General features: G+C 44.7%; 1 protein-coding gene across 1 annotated transcript in view; it reads left to right on the top strand.

Moving 5' to 3' along the window:
• GRIK4 (glutamate ionotropic receptor kainate type subunit 4) overlaps positions 1-16,701 on the top strand; it is a 422,106-nt gene that overhangs the window by 372,285 nt on the left and 33,120 nt on the right. Inside the window, exon 13 of the mRNA XM_004385613.2 lies at positions 5,806-5,919. Coding sequence (XP_004385670.1) covers positions 5,806-5,919 — 114 coding nt within the window. The remainder of the gene's footprint in view (positions 1-5,805; positions 5,920-16,701) is intronic.

The raw sequence follows: 16,701 nt of genomic DNA, 5'->3' as shown, positions 1-16,701 counted from the left end.
CCTTCTCAACAATGCTAAGGGGTAGGTGCTATTATGCCCATTTTATATATGAGAAAACTGAGGCATGGGGGGTTAAATGACTTGCCGAAAGTCACACAGCAAGTAAATGACAGAGTCCAGACAGGTCTGTCTCACAGTGAAGGCTGAGCTCTCAGCCACCCACTCTCTTGCCTTAACTTGTACAGCTCTCCCACATTCATGGTCTCTCTTGGCCCTCTGGGAGCCAAGAGAGCCAATACTGGGAGCAGGCATTGCCCCATTTTACAGCTGAGAAAAAGGAGTTGCAGAGCAGTGATGTGAGTTGCCCAAGGACATATGGTCAGCAAGAGGCAGAGCCAGGGCTTGGGATGATCTTTGCCTGCCCCTCCCACCCTCTCATGGGCTTGGCCGCGTGTGTGGGAGGGGCCGCCACTGGAGGGAGGAAAGGGCTGAGGCAGCTGCAGGTCAGTGTAATGGTGCTGGGGCACTGCTGAGGGCAAGGGGCAGAACTTTTCCCAGAAAAAGGCAGTAGCTGTTTAAAGAGGGAGGAGAGGGAGACAAAGGGACACTTTGACCGCATCAGATTGTCCAGAACACGGTGCTGCTATCAGACCCCTTCTTTGTGTTGTCCTCAGGGAAACATGGGTGGATGCAGCAGGCCCAGGCAGAAAGCAGACCAAAACCCTGCTGTAAGCGTGCTGTCTCCTGCATCATCCCAGACCAAATCCCAGGAGAAGAGCGGCAGCCACACAGAGCCTCCAGGCTTTGATAGCAATGGCGGCAGTGCCGTGACCCCTATTAAACTCCACAAGGCAAGAAGTCACCTCCAGGCTGGCTCCAGCCTGCCCTCCCCTTGTAAATTCCACAAGCATCCTGGAGATAAAAGAGGGGATCTCTAAGTGGCAGTACAGGAAACTCTTCAAAGAATAGTTTCAATAAAAAATGGGGAGAGAAGAGAGGTCTTTCTCTCCAAAGAAATGTATTTATAGACACCTGCGCGTGTGCACACACACCTGCATGAGAGGACAAGGGACCAGTGACATCGTCCGGCCCCCACCAGTGGCCAGAGGAGTGAAGGGGCTTGGACAAAGCTGTCATTGTTAGCCCCACTTCCCTCAGCCTCCCACACCAGCCATCCCAGCGTTTGTTCCCTTTTTGTCCTCGGTTTGGTTTCATGGCACATCATCTCCTCATCTGGAGTAATGTCTTTCTAACTAAGGTAAAGTAAAATGAATGCACGTCCTTTGAAATAATATGATCCCACGAGATTGTTGGCGATATCCCAGGGTGCACTGAAGCCAAGGTAGATGATTACTGTTTTATACTGAGTCGATTAAATATAAAAAAAAAAAAACACCACCACATAACAGCTGTGGTTTCTTTTTGCTTGCCCTTCCCATCTCATTCCTACTTCCCTGCCTCCTCTGTCCAACATATTGTTGACGGGAGAGAAAAGGAGAGACTGGGCTAGCAGGGAAGGAGTCAGCAATGTAGGCATGAAGCAGGGTTTTGGTTTTTCTGTTTGGCTTAGTTTGGGGAAGTGTCTGTGTGAATAGACAGAAACGCCCTGTCTGAGCTTAGGGCTAGCATTCTCCCTGTATACATGGTCGTTCTCTGTGCACACAGAACAGGCCCTAGTGGGAGGCAGTCCATGTCCATATTTCTCTCCATATGGAATTGTTTTCCCATAATGTCATTATAAGGGGCCCTGCTGGCGCAACGGTTAAACACTCAGCTGCTAACCAAAAGGTTGGCGGTTCAGACCCACCCAGCAGCTCCATGGGAAGAAGATCTGGTGATCTGCTCCGGCGCAGGAAACTCTATGGGGAAGTTCTACTCTGTCACATGGGGCTGCTATGAGTCTAAATCGATTTGATGACATCTAACAACGTCATTGTTGGTCAACCTATGTAAATTTTTGAAATGATTTCCAAATTGTAACCCAAAGTTCGCCCTTTTTGGATGGAAGCTGAGTGTGGGGAAGAGGAACTTGAGGACAGAGTTGTTCACTTTGGTTAATTGATTTGTAATTTTTTTAATAACCAGAAAGAGCATTAGATAATGTGTTTACCTCCTTCATATTTTGTCACTTAAAAGTGGCCTGGAAGGATTTCCCAATCATTCCTTCCATTTCTTCATTCCAGTGCACTTAACTCTCATTTTCTTCCCCTAAGGTTTGGGCAGGGCTTGTCTGCTGATAAGCCATAACCATATGCGCAGGATTGATATCGCACCTGCTGGGCCTTTTCAGTTAATTTCTATTGCTTTACACCCATGCTTTCAAGCTCTGAACTCAAGTCAGCGCCAACATCATTGAGAGGCTGAGGTTCTGAAAGACCCAAGCAACTCTTTAAAGAGTTCCCCAAATCCAGGCACTAACAATCTCCTAATCAAACCTCACTCTCTACCCCAAGGGTTGATTCGTTTGATAGCAGTAATCAGCGCTCTCTTAGAGAACTGCAAAATAAGTACGATAAGTCATTCGTATTTTTATTTTTTATTAAAAATCTCTTACATGTGCACTCGAGTTTCTTTTAAGCCTTGCCTCTCTATATAAGGCCTCAAATCTGTTAACCTGTGCTGGGTCACATGGCTTCTTTACCTATTGGACGTGAATTGGGAATAGAGAATTGGGATCGAGACGTAGAAGAAACTGACCATTGCCAGTGGATTTATCCCCCTGTACATAAATCATAAATTCCCTTGTGTGTAAGATGAGGGCCAGCACATCTGTCTCCCTGGTTTTTTAGCAATGGTTTAGTAAGAATCAAGTATGTGTGTGTCCAGAACTCATTTATTTCATCTTTTGCGTCAACTGATGAGTTAAGGAAGCTAAAATGCAAGCCACTGGGGAAGCCAGTCTGAGATACAGTGCCTAGGTTATAAAACATGATTGTTGAGTATAAGTCAGAACGACCTGGCAACTTGTTACAAATACAGATTCCTGAGTCCTGCTGCCAGAGGGCCTGATCCAGGGGGCCTCGATGGGACTCAGGGATGTACATTTAGTAAACCCTGCAGGTGATTCTAATGCAGGTGGCCCTTAGACTGCATTTTGAGAATCACTATTACAGAAAAACACTCTCTTAGCCCTGCTACCACCACCAGTTGCTGTCAAGTGGACTCTGACTCATGGCAACCCCACATGTGTCAGAGTAGAACTGTGCCCCATAGGGGTTTCAATGGTTGATTTTGGAAATAGATCACCAGGCCTTTCTCCAAGGTGCCCCTGGGTAAACTCAAACTTCTGATCTTTCGGTTAGCAGCTGAGCAGGTTAACTGTTTGCACCACCCAGGGACTCTTTCTTAGCCCCATACCAAACCCAAACCCGTTGCCGTCGAGTTGATTCCGACTCATAGCAACCCTATAGGACAGAGTAGAACCGCTGCATAGGGTTTCCAAGAAGTGGCTGGTGGATTTGAACTGCCAACCTTTTGGTTAGCAGCCGAGTTCTTAACCACTGTGCCACCAGGGCCCCCTTGGCCCTATACTCTTGATTTATGGCTGAGGTTAAGAAAACCTAGAGAAGTGAAGTGATTAGCCTAGTTTAGTTAGTTAGGACGGAGCCTGGACTAGAATTGAAGACCAGCTTTGCCACTGCTCCATGTATATGAGAGAATTAAATGAATGGCCAACAGAATATTGGGGATTATCTGTAAATTTCTTTCAGTATTAATTGGAATGTGCTGGGTAGGTTTTCCAGATTAAACAGAAAATTACAGGTCTACTTCTAAGACTCAGATAAGTTGGATAAAAATACAGTTTGTATCTCTTACAGTCTTGCCCCATTCATCTTACTCTCACACCCCTCCCTAGTCCCCAGTACAGTAGAACTGGCCAGATGATATCCAGTACACTCTTCAAATTTAATAAAGGTCATTGTAATGATTGGAGCCCTGGTGGCACAGCGGTTAAGAGCTTGGCTGCTAATCAAAAGGTCAGCGGTTCAAATCCCCCAGCCTCTCCTTGGAAACCCTATGGGGCAGTTCTACTGTGTCCTGCAGCGTCGCTATGAGTTGGAATCAACTTGACAGCAAAGGGTTTGGTTTTCTTGGTATGTATATATGAGTTGGGAAGGAGAATTGGGATCGAGATATATACAAACATATACATACACGCATACACATATATATATATACACACACATGCACATACATATATGTTCATGTATATGCACATAATGGAGTCCTGGTGGTGCAGCGGTTAAGTGCTAGGCTGCTAACCGAAAAGTTGATGGTTCGAATCTACCAGCCACTCCACAGGAGAAAGATCTGACAGTCTGCTTCCGTAAATATTACAGCCTTGGAAACCCTATGGGGCAGTTCTACTCTGTCTTGTAGGGTAGCTATGAGTCGGAATCGACTTGATGGCAATGGGTTTGGTTTGGTTTGTAATGATTGGGCTCCATCTGTCTCAAAGCTGACCAATAGGAAGTGGGCCTGCTTTGCAACAGGATGGACTAAAATTAGACACAAGGAAGAACTCCCATACAGAGGAGAGTGTTGAGGAAGCCTGTAAGGTTTCCTTTCCCAGAGGGCCTTAATTTCCCAGAGGGCCTTAATTTCCCAGAGGGCCTTAATACAGGTCAGAGTCTCATCAGATGTGAGCACTTGAGGTGCAAAGAGAAAGGAAGGAAATCTCTTCAGAACAAATTTTGGTTGTTTTGCATTTATTAAAAGCACCAGAGACCCGTCTTATGTTTCTGCTGTGGCACCTGAATTTTAACCTCAACATAAGTGGGCAGTCACCCAGGAGGTCTGCGTTCTAGTCCTAGCTCAGACAAGGACAAGCTTTGTGACCTTGGGCTTCTTGCTCAGTTTCTGGGTCTCCATTTCCTCACTGTGAAATGGATGGCGTTATGTTAGATTGTTTCTAATTTCTGTGGTGCCATCATTTTCATTTCTTTGTAACGCCCTCCCACCAAAGTGTCTTACATACCATAGCCACTCACTGAAGTTTTGTTGACTAAACAAATGAGTCAGTTGAATAAAAAAACTACTCAATATTGAGAACCTAGGAGCCCTCTCTGCCAATTCCCCCACCCCCAGCCCGAGCCCCACCCCTACAACATCTTGAGACTATCTCTGGGCTGTCTGATGGTGATCCCCCTGCATTTTAAAATGGGAAACCTTGGCGGTGTAGTGGTTAAGTGCTACAGCTGCTGACCAAAGGGTCAGCAGTTCGAATCCGCCAGGCGTTCCTTGGAAACTGTGAGGCAGTTCTACCCTGTCCTATAGGGTCGCTATGAGTTGGAATCAACTCAACAGCAAAGGGTTTGGTTTTCTCGGTATGTATATATGAGTTGGGAATGGAGAACTGGGATCGAGATATATAGATACATACATATATATATATACACACACTTGATGGCAATGGGTTTGGTTTGTTTTTTTTTTTTAAACCTCAAATGAAGAGTCCCTGTGCAGCACAAGTGGTTAAACTCTGGACTACTAACTGAAAGGTTGGAGGTTCGAATCCACCCACGGGCACCTCAGAAGACAGGCCCGGCAATCTGCTTCCGAAAGGTCACAGCCTTGAAAACCCTATGGAGCACAGTTTTACTCTGCATCCATGGGGTTACCATGAGTTAGAATCGACTTGACAGCAGCTGGTTAACATCAAATGAACATGAGTTAGAGCTGCAGTATCCATATCCTGTCATGAGGGATTGTTCAGATGTGGGATATGCTGTGGCTACTTGGAGTCACTCTCAGAACCGAGAAGCCACAGTAGCATCTCCCCAGGGTGATGGCCTCTAGTCACAAGTCTCTGTGCCCCCATCTCACATGGCCACCCCACTGATGGGCTCTCTCTGTTCCTTTCAGAAAGCAGATCTGGCTGTGGCCGGCCTCACCATTACGGCTGAGCGGGAGAAGGTGATTGATTTCTCTAAGCCTTTCATGACTCTGGGAATTAGCATTCTTTACCGAGTTCATATGGTAAGAGACTTCTACGCATTTATGTCATTAAAGTTATTTGCATGCAAACACTGAGTTATATGGTAATAATGAATGACTCACAGAAATATTTAGATTCCAAGACTTAAATGCAGATGGACTGGGCTATTTTTAACCCTATCCAGCTACACAGACTTGGAAACAGGAAGGATGGAAAAGTTATACTTGTGGGCTTTTCAGTAAAAATGGCTTTTGCCTTACTGGATAGGGGTGACCAAGAGTGATTGTTCAACACTTGGTACATAGAATGTCAGAGACTGACCCCCTCACTCACTCTGCTTCCTCCTGGGGGGGGTTCCGCGGCCCACATGAGTCAGCCCGGATTCTCAGGCACCGCCTGCACGATCCACTCTGGTGGTGGAATGTAGACGGCTGCTCTTCTTGATAATCTGTACTGACGAATAAAGAGCAGATAATCAAATGTCATTTTGTACCTGGCCTGTCCCCTCTTCTGCATCCCTAAAAAAAAAAAAGACTTCTCTGGGCAGAGTTGGCTGGAGTGGGTGTAAAACGGGTCTGAGAACACACCAATGGGCAGCAGAGGATGGACGGGACCCAACGTGTACTGGCTGGTGGGGACAGCACCTTTAGTCTTCCTCAAAGTCTTCAGTCTTCCCTGTACTTGTTGTGCAAGGCACTTTAGTGCACACTTTCCCATTTGAGGAATGAGGGCAGGGATTATAATTCCCATTTTACAGATAAGAAACCAAAGTCACACTTGGAACTAATACAGAGCTGGGCCTGGGATCCAGGCCTCCCAACTCTTGGGACGGTGTTCTTGTCATGGTGTCATCATTGTTGATACTGAGGCAGTTTTCAAGCCACCACTATTTCTTGAGCCCCCGCACTGATCCCTGAGGGAGCACCCAAAAGAAATGGAGACACACAGACTCTCTCCAAACTATCCTGCTATGAGCAGGCCATACAGCTAGGCTCTGGCCTTGGTGTCTTGGTTAGCATCGAGGGAACTAGAGCCCTGCTCATGACTGGTGGACCATCAGGAACCATGTGGCTGAAGGCATGTGACCCCAAGGGTTTGTACTACCTGGGAACACCTGTGCTGGGTGACCTTCCCCCCATAGGGCACCACTGAATATCAACTCTGGTCAGAATCAAACCCCAATTCATCAACCCTCTGGGCATCCTAAGTTGGATAGCTGACCAAATGTCCCCACCACCTACGACACTGTGGCTGTATTAGTTCCCCCGTCGGATCAGGTCCTCCCCCTCTTCCAGGCTCCATCCTGAGGTACCACATGGCTGCTCAGCTCTGATTTATAACAGGGGCAAGCTGACTGAAAACTGAGTGCTGGCATGAACAACGTATACTAAGCAAAACTGACAGTTCATGCATTTATTCAACAAATATTTATTGAGTGCATTCTGTGTGTCAGGCACTATGCTTAGAAAGTACCAAGCTAGGGAGAGAACAATCCTGAATTGACTAAGCCAAGGGGGACCTGGTGAGAACAAGCCTGAGATGTACTTTGCTGTATCCGAAACAAAGGGGGCATTAGCAAGGAAGGCTAATGCTGAAGGGTAGACTGGTAGAGTCCACCACGACAGCCTCAGTCTAAAATTACATAGAGAAGCTATTGCTAATATAATAGGGTCAAGTTAATGAAATCAAACTTAAATACTGGATGTTTATTATTTTTTATTTTTCTCTAATTGATAATTATCTTTGCACAAAAATATGGTTAATTTCATTTATAGTCTATGTTGTTGCTGTTGTTAGTTGCCATCAGTTTGGTCTCCAACTCATGGTGACCCCATTCACAACAGAACAAAACGCTGCCGAGTCCTGCACCATCCCCATAATTGGTTGCAGATTGGACCATTGTGATCCGTAGGGTTTTCATTGGCTGATTCTCAGAAGTAGATTGCTAGGCCTTTGTTCTCAGTCTGTCTATAAGGATCTAGACTCTATCTTAGTTCTCTGTTCATGAGGTCACTCGATTGATAAGGGATCGTTACCAAAAAGTGAGCATTTGGTAGTAGTCAAACCTGGGTACAAAAGTAAAAATAATGAACCCAAAGTATAAATGCCTAGTTAAGAATTATTGCAAACCACCCCAAAATAAAAAGTGATGACAAGTGTGTCTCTAAAGTCTAAAGACAACCATAAATGATTTGTGAATTTCCAGCAATCTAAGATTTTTGTATGAGTATGGATCATCAGGTGTTGATTATGCGATATTTTCCTTCTTCCCAACATCGAAGTATAAGCTCTGTTTCTGCCCAGGCATCCCTAGGACCAAAATAAGAAGAGTATTTTGCTCTTCTTACCACCTACTCCCTGCCACTCAAGAGGCTGGCTAAGGATTCTGGTGGTGGTATTTGGTACAGTTGATCCCTCCTGCTTTTAGAAACTCTCTCTGTTCCTGGCATCCAAGTCACCATTTTCTCCTGGTGTCCTTCCTGCCTTCTGATTATTGCCTTCTCCATCATCTCCGTTGATTCCTGTCTCTCTGTCTGCCCCTTAAATGTCCATAGCCCCTTTCTATTCTCATTCTACCTGCTCTTTCCCTGGGTAATTGCACTCATTCCCTAATCTGTAAATCTAACCCTGGCCTCTCCTCTAGGTTCCAGGAGCATGCTGCTAACACATTACTAGACACCTCCACCTGGATGTCTCAAGACCCCTCATAAACAGGGTCTCAAACTGCGTTCAGTCTATTTCCCACTCAGGCTTGTCCTCCCTCCTCCCCTCCACCCCATCCCAGGTAATGGCAGCTCCATCCTGTTGCCTGAGTCATCCTTACCCTCTCTTACCTTGCACATTCAGTTGGTCATCTCACCTCCTAACAGTTCTCAAGTATACTGTCTCTCCCCACTTCTTCTGCCTTAGCTCAGGCTCTCATTATCTCTAACCCGAATCACTGCCATCCCAGTGGCCTAGATGCTCCTTGAGGGCAGGGCTATTTCTATTCATTACTGTCTCCCTGTCAAAGGACCCCATGCATTAGAAACATTCAATATGAAGCAGCAGAATGAAATCATGGACTCTGGACTCATAGACTGCCTGGATTTCTTCCCAGATCTGCCACTTACTAGCTGCATCATGTGTGCATTTCAGGTGCTTCATCTGTAAAATTGATTTGTCATGCAAATTAAATGAGAATATATACATAATACACTTAAAACAGTGCCTGGCATATTATTTGCACAATTAAGTGTTAGCTGTTTTATTGAATAAATGTATGTGAATTGCTCCCTACTGCAGTCCATTCTCCAGACTTAGGCTGTTGTTTTGTTCTTTACAAATGTAATCATATCAGCCTCCTACTGAAAATCGTTCACTGGCTGCCCATCACTTAAAAGAAAAAGTTCATCCATCTTAGCATGGAGAATAAAATCCATCTCTTCCACCCTATTTCCAGTTCTTCGCCTGCAGGTACCTTCACCCCTTCACTCACTACTTTCTGATCATGTCAGCCTCATATACCTCCTTGTCGGGGTTCATTCTTGTCTTCTTGCTGTTTAACCATCTAACAAACTCTTCCCTAGCCTTCAATACCCAGCTCAAATAGCACTTGCTCTTCAATGTGACTCCTCAAGATGAAGCTGATTGCTTCTTTCTCTGAGTCACTCCCCTCTGCTTTGGTTCAGAGCACTTTTATGCTGTATTGTACTATTCTTTGATTTTCTGTCTCTCCCTAGTAGACCCTAGTGGGAGATACATTAGGAGAAGATGCCTTTTGTCAGACTGTAAATCTTTATGATTTTGGGTATGGAAAATGGGATCATCCATAACATACAGCATTCACTTGATAAGTGTGGAAGTAAAAGAGGAAGGAAAGGAGAGAGGGAGGGAGATCCTGTGATCCTGTGGGCAGTGAGCACCAAACTTTCCTTTGTGGCCCCTGGTCAGTAGCACTGAGCCCCAAGAGCTTGGGCTTCTGATTGGAGATCCTCAGGGCAGGACTCCAGGCAGCAGAATAGGTGACCTAAATAGGTTTTTTTTTTTTTTTTTTTTCTTTCTGGCCTTTACTCCATTGGTCTTAGGAGCAAAAAGAGATGGGGGGCAGATGTTTCAGGCAGTCTAGATATATCTGCTTAGGACTGGCTATGGCTGCCACCTGAACTCATTGCTCTCTCGCTCCCTCATGATTGCATATCCACATATGACATAGCACCCACCTGAGAAAGTATCAGAATCCCCAGCTGGGGCCAGGTGAGCTTCCAGGCCATACCTACAGGATCCACCACAGTCGTAACTTTAGAATCTGAGGCATCCTTGACACTCCAAGAATGGGAATCAAGCCAAGGACATCTGAATTCAAGACCCTCTGGACTTCTCTGGCATATTAGCACGTTTCTTCTTATTGAGAAGTTCAGTATTGCTGTCATGAGATAACTCTGAGGGCATTTTACAGTGGAGGGTTTTATGGTATCGATGCTTACTGTGAGCTCTCAGATACCTGTGTGAATGGCAGGAAGAGCAGCATGGAAAGACAAAAGCATTTGTATTTGATATTAGAATATACCATGTAGTTTTCTTTCTTTTCTGCGGCAACAATTTGTCTAATGATGTTTTACTCAGACTAATATTAAAGTCAACTTGCATCCTTCCAGGCCACACTGTTGGGATAGCAAGGTAGCATCAGAGCATGCTGGAAGGCAACCTGGGAGTAAACATTTAGCCCACATAACCCCTAAATGGATAATCCAAGTTAAAAATTTAGTGTTGATGTATTCAAGGATGGTGGGTGTATGTCCTGGATATTTGTATGTTGATGAACATCTGTCTGGCATCTCTTTATTTAGGAAGCACTTTTGCATACAGTATCATTTAACACAGTAATTCCCACAGGCAGGTATTAGGACTCCCATTTTATAAGGGTGGATTCTGAGATTCAGTGAGGCCAGTCAGTGCAGTGGAAAGAGGAAAAGCAATGCAGTGGTGGAGGTGGGCATTGAAGTGGCTTTTCTGTCTCCAAATCCCACACACTCCCAACTCCCTATCTTTATGGTATAGTAGTAGGTGCATTTCTCTTAAAGTCCCTGAGTGGTGCAAACAGTTAACACGCTTGGCTGCTAACCCAAAGGTTAGAGGTTTGAGTCCACCCAGAGGTGCCTTATAAGAAAGGCCTGGTGATCTACTTCCAAAAAATCAGCCATGAAAAACCCTATGGAGCACAATTCTACTCTGACACATATGGGGTTGCCATGAGTCAGGGTCAACTTGACAGCAACTGATTTACTGGTTTAGGTGCATTTCTCTTAGTGTCAAGGTTGTGTGTTAGATGATCTTTCAAGATCCTTTCTAGACTGAGGATACTATCTGTGATTCCATATAGGGTCCCAAGCCAGCTAGCGCATCGAAGACTCCCTTGAAAATGTGAACTGACCGTTTTCCCCCCTTAATGCCCTCCTCCACCTTTGATTAACAAACAGGAAAGTTTCGTACACTGCTCTTTTACTCTTCTTAACCCTTATCTACAGTATTCCCCTCCAAAAAAGAAAAGAAAAAAGCAGTGATTAAAAAGTGTGAAAGAAATAAATGCCAACATTAAATTAATGCACGGCATTTGCTGGATGTATTATCCATTTTTCAAGAAGGTCTGTTTCATTTCAGAAAGACTGTCTAAGAAAATGGAGAACAATGCTAAGTAAACCAGTGAAATCATTTCTAATACTGCTTAATACTCAGTTATAAGAAAATGGAAAATGAATAGAGTTCTATTCCTTAAAGCTAAGTAACATGATAGCCCATATAATGGAAATATGGATCACTGAATGTATAATCATTTTAATATTGGCTACTTACTGAGTGCTTCTCTCTCAAGAATCTCCGGGTGTTTTAGTAATTCTCATGGTCCCCTTCATGTTGCTTGTAGTGTTCCATTTTATGGAAGAAGAAAATGACACCAGAGAAATTGAGTCGCTTGTCTAGGATCACTCAGCAAGTCAAAGTCTGTTCCAGGATCAGAACTTTGATGTCTCCATACCAGTTTTCCAACTTAAAAAAACCAAACCCTTTGCCATCAATTCAATTCTGACTCATAGCGACCTGATAGGACAGAGCAGAACTGCCGCATGGGGTTTCCAAGGGGTGGTTGGTGGATTCGAACTGCAGCTGAATTTGGTGAGCAGCTGAACACTTAACCACTGTGCTATCAGGGCTCCAGTTTTCCAACCAGTAAAGTGAAAATAGATAAGCTAGCATCTGCGTTACTTAGGCAACAAACCCATCTAGGCATTTCATGTGAAGAGGAATTGTTTACTTCTTTTTTCCTCTTGGAACCAGAGGTGGGAAGTACATACTAAACCAAAATATTGGCAAGAGAATCCACTATGGATACACTGAAGAAGGCTATCCATGTGCTCCTGGGGCAAGACAAGAAGAAATCACCTCCTTCTGCCTCTCCCAGAAGGAGCCATGGAGGCTGTGTTCTTTTATCTCTCAGCCTTAGAGAACGTTTTATTGACCATTGACTGCTGGGTCTTGAATATATAACAAGAAACCTCTCTACAAATTGCCATTTGGTTCAAAGACTGACAAAACCACATGGAGAACATGGCAAGTACAAAATGTGTCCTAGACTATGCTGGGGAGGGAGTGAGGGCAGAAGGGAAGGAAGAGAGCTGATGACAGTAGTTCGTGTGTAGGACAATGCTAGAGTAGGCAACCCTTACTGAGACCTGGGAGAACCTGCCATGTGTCTCATCCATTCTGTCTGCAACTTCTGTGGGAAGGCTGAGATGAAACTGAGTTCCAGAGGTTGGAATCACTTGCTTCTAAGATCCGTCCTTCTAGAAGAGAGCCTGATATTGCCCTAATTGCTTCCCTGAAAGCACCGGGGGAGCCCTCATGATTCATGTATTATAACCCATAGAAACTCCAGGAGTTATCAAAAGTGGCCAGATGGCATTCTCCCCCCAAGCATCTTTAGCGTGTGTCACCATACGACATAAAACAGTATTTCTTGTCTATTGAGCTAAGCATCAATATAAAAGGAAGTTCCCTCCTTTGTCGCACACTCCTCCCCCCATTGACTCACGGCCACCATTAGACAGACGTAGCCCTTACTATGCGCTAAGCACTGTCCTAGCCCTTTACATGCATTAACTCATTTCGTTCTCAAAACAACCCCACAAGATAGGCTTTATTATTATCCTCATGTTACAAAAGAGGAAAGTGAAGCCCAGTGAAGTCAAATAACTTACCCAAGGTCATACAACTTATAAGTGGTAGAACCAGGATTCAGTCCTGAACAATTAAGGCTCTATAATCAGTGTTTTAAATCACTGCCTTGTCCTGCATTACGTGGTTCCATGGTCCTCATCCATTTGACTCCAGACTCTGGGAAAGCAATTGCATTCTTACTATGAAGCTGTTTCTTGCCATACACATAGAATGAAGCATCAGCAAATTAACAGTTTTTTGTGTTTTTTTTTTTAAGGATCAGGGGATGTTTCACTATGCAAGGGGATTTCTGTGCCAGTTCATAGCTCCATGAGTGGTTCCACTGCTCTAGTTCAAAGAATCTCAGCACACTAGGACTGTGGTCAATTGAGGACCAGCCCTTTGGGCCTCTCACACCATCAGAGAGCATCAAGGATGCTGGCTCGTGTGGTCAGTCTAAAGTACAGTTCAGAAGTCAAGAAAACCAGTTCTAATTTTGGTGGCATCTAGTGTTCAGTTCCATCTGCGGGGCTTTCACCTGTCCTAGACATTTGGGGCGTAGAATATATATTATCATTATCTGCCTTCAAAGTGGTTGTATTCACCAGAAGTAACTGATCCAACTTGCCATCAACCGAGACACACATAAATCAACACAAATGCCTATAAATACATCAGAGTCACAATAAATGATAAAACTCAAGACTAGACCCATTGCTGCTGAGTTAATTCTGACTCATAGTGACCCTGTAGGACAGAGTAGAACTGCCCCATAGGATTTCCAAGGATTTGAACTGCCGACCTTTTGGTTAGCAGCTGAACTCTTAACCACCGCGCCACCAGGGCTCCCAATAAGTGATAACAGGTATTAATAAATAATGTTTAAGAGTACTTTAAGGGGGTGAGATAGAGTAGGTTGGAATTGGAGAGATGGCACGGGATTAATTAGGAAGCTTATTGGAGCAAATTACAAAGATAAAAAGGAGAGGAAGATGTGGTGCAGCTGTTGTTTGAATGAGGGAGACCGTGGCCTGCCTATGGCACAGCTTGACAAATGAGTACCAGAGAAATTGAAGCCATCACCAATGATTAGAGTGAGGTACTTAACTTGCCTGGGTCTCAGTTCTTCCCTCTGTCAATATGGAGAACTGAGGATTGAAATCAAGGGAACACAGTGCAGCACTTTGAGTTCTTCAAAAGAAAAGCATCACCATCATATTTATCTTTGGGTTAAAGAAAATCTGTTATTTGGAAGAAATGCCGGTGGCACATGACACCTGATTTGCCCCAAGCGCCAGTAACTCAGATGTCTTTTGGGAAGGAAGCAATCTAAAGCATCTGTATTAAAAAAAAAAAAAATAGGGTAGGCATTCAGAGTCTTACAAGTAACACACTTGTCTTTGGCATCATATAAACATCTTGGGCTCAGACCAAGCCAAGGCTGTATAAGCCCAGACCCAAATCTCAAACGACTGCCCATTTCTTGCATCTTCTGGTTGGTGTTAGTCAATTACAAGTGGAATCAGATGTTGCCTTGCCAACATGACTGATATGTTTCCAGCGGAGATACGTTTATGTCTTGGTCCTTGTTTATGTGATGTGCTATGTTTTATAACTCGAGTCTACAGGAATGTTTCCCATGGCTGTGCATTGTTCCTTATCACCCATAACCAAACATGGCAGCTTTAAATAGTGCTGTCATTTTCCTCAATTTCACTCGCTGTGATATAATCAGGTATAGATTTCTGACACTGAGCATCTAATGGGGTTTCAGATTCAGAAAACAACAATAAAATATTTTTTTCCCATGGCTATCTCTCAATTGAGAGATGCAGAGTGAAATCGTCATGAATGATAGAGTACATGGAATACATGTATATTTGTCTGGGGAAACTGTGTTCAAGAAGGACCTGGAGTGGACCAAGCTAGTGAATTCTGCTTCAGTAGGTATGCAGGCATGATCAGCCCCTTAATCCCCTTCTGGACTCTGTGTACTTGTTCTGCACGCTCTGTCTCCCTTCCTGTGTCTGCCACTGGCTCTTAGGATGATGAAGAAGACACAGTCAGCCCATGACAGACATGGGAAAAACTAGCTCTGGGGACTCCAGTTCTCCTGCTCTTGAGTCCTTTGCTTCCTGTTAGAGAATTTACGTAGCAATGGCCCAAGACATCCTCAAATGATCTTCCCCCCCCATTCCTCCCCTCTTCCTTCCCTTTAGTTACTGGCTTTGCCTCCAGTTATTTCATTTTTCCAGCTGAATCACCTGAGCGTTCTATGCAGACCAAGCGTGGATGTACCATGAGTCAGAGAACAGTTGGCATCAGACGGCAGTTCCCTGGTCTAAGACATACTGGGAAAGAACATCAGTTTCAGAAAGACCACCCTAACGGTCATTGCCATACTACTGAAGGGCCACAAGGCCCAAGAGCAGCTGCCCCATTGGCAGAGGGTAAGCTATTTACTTCTCTGAGCACCCTCTGTGCTATTGTCCCCAAACGGAAGTATAAAACCGTACCCCTAAGTGGTTCAGGAGTGTGCCTACTGATGCCATAACCGACTCCCAAAGAAGGGATGGAAAACCCTCCAGAAAAGAAGCTGGAGCTCCCCCCCACCGCTGCCATGATTATAGCTATGCAGATACAGCAGACCATGCAGAGCCGCCTCCCTCCCACCTGCCTCAGACGCTGCAGTGGGAGCAGCTATTGTTACTTGGAATCTCTCAGCATGTTCTCCATGGCCAAGCATCTTATGGATAATGAAAGCTCAGAATGCTAGTAGCTCAGTATTGGCATAGAGAGCTCCTCTTTGTGTTTCTGGGGACCCGCATAAAAATGGCAGATCTTGATATAGAACTGTATCATGATGGTAGTTTGTGCTACGACCAATATGACATTGAACTTGGAAGTTTACCTGTTCATAGAACCCCAGAGCTTAATGCTGATTTTCAATCTCATCCATGGACTTCCTAGAATCTTAGAATCATAGCATTTTTGGTTTAGAATCGTTCTTATGGAGCATTTAGGTCCGTGGTTTCATAGGAAATGAAAGAAGCAAGCCTGGTAGCAGCAGGGAGTTGGAGGGAGCACGCCGTCTCTACAGTGGGCAGCTGCCACTGTGCTCCAGCCAGTGTTGGCCATGTGTGAATTAAGCCCAGCATTGCCAGATCACCCTGTTTAAAAAAAAAAAAGAAGTCAGAAATCTGAATTTTTATGAGAAATCTCCTAATCATTTAAAGCAGGCAACAAATACAAAATTTTCAAACACTACAGGATAAACAAAACGTATCTGTGGGCTATATCGGGTTCATAGGCTAGCAGTATGACCTCCGATCCAGTCTAGCTCCAACAAAGGCCAGAGAGGGGTAGGGATTTACCCTAGAGCACAAAGCTAAGGGCTGAGAGCAGGTTACTTAACTTCATTGTACTCATTTCATTTTCCTGCTGAAAATGACTGGGAGCTCTGCTCCCAGGGATCCTGTTCCTTGCTCCATCCGCTGGCTCATGTGACTCTGGCTGAAGCACATCCCAGGGCTCAGGACAAACCATGTTTCCTACAGTGTAGTGGTATGAGTCCTGGGCTCTGAGTCAGAAAATGTGCATTTGAGTCCCAGCTCTTACAAGCTGTGTAACCT

Source organism: Trichechus manatus, unplaced genomic scaffold, assembly GCF_000243295.1.
Source record: "Trichechus manatus latirostris isolate Lorelei unplaced genomic scaffold, TriManLat1.0 scaffold00143, whole genome shotgun sequence".
In the NCBI taxonomy this organism is placed as follows: Eukaryota; Metazoa; Chordata; class Mammalia; order Sirenia; family Trichechidae; genus Trichechus; species Trichechus manatus.
The sequence above is the reverse complement of the archived record's forward strand: the minus strand, read 5'-3'. Positions and strand labels throughout refer to the sequence as shown.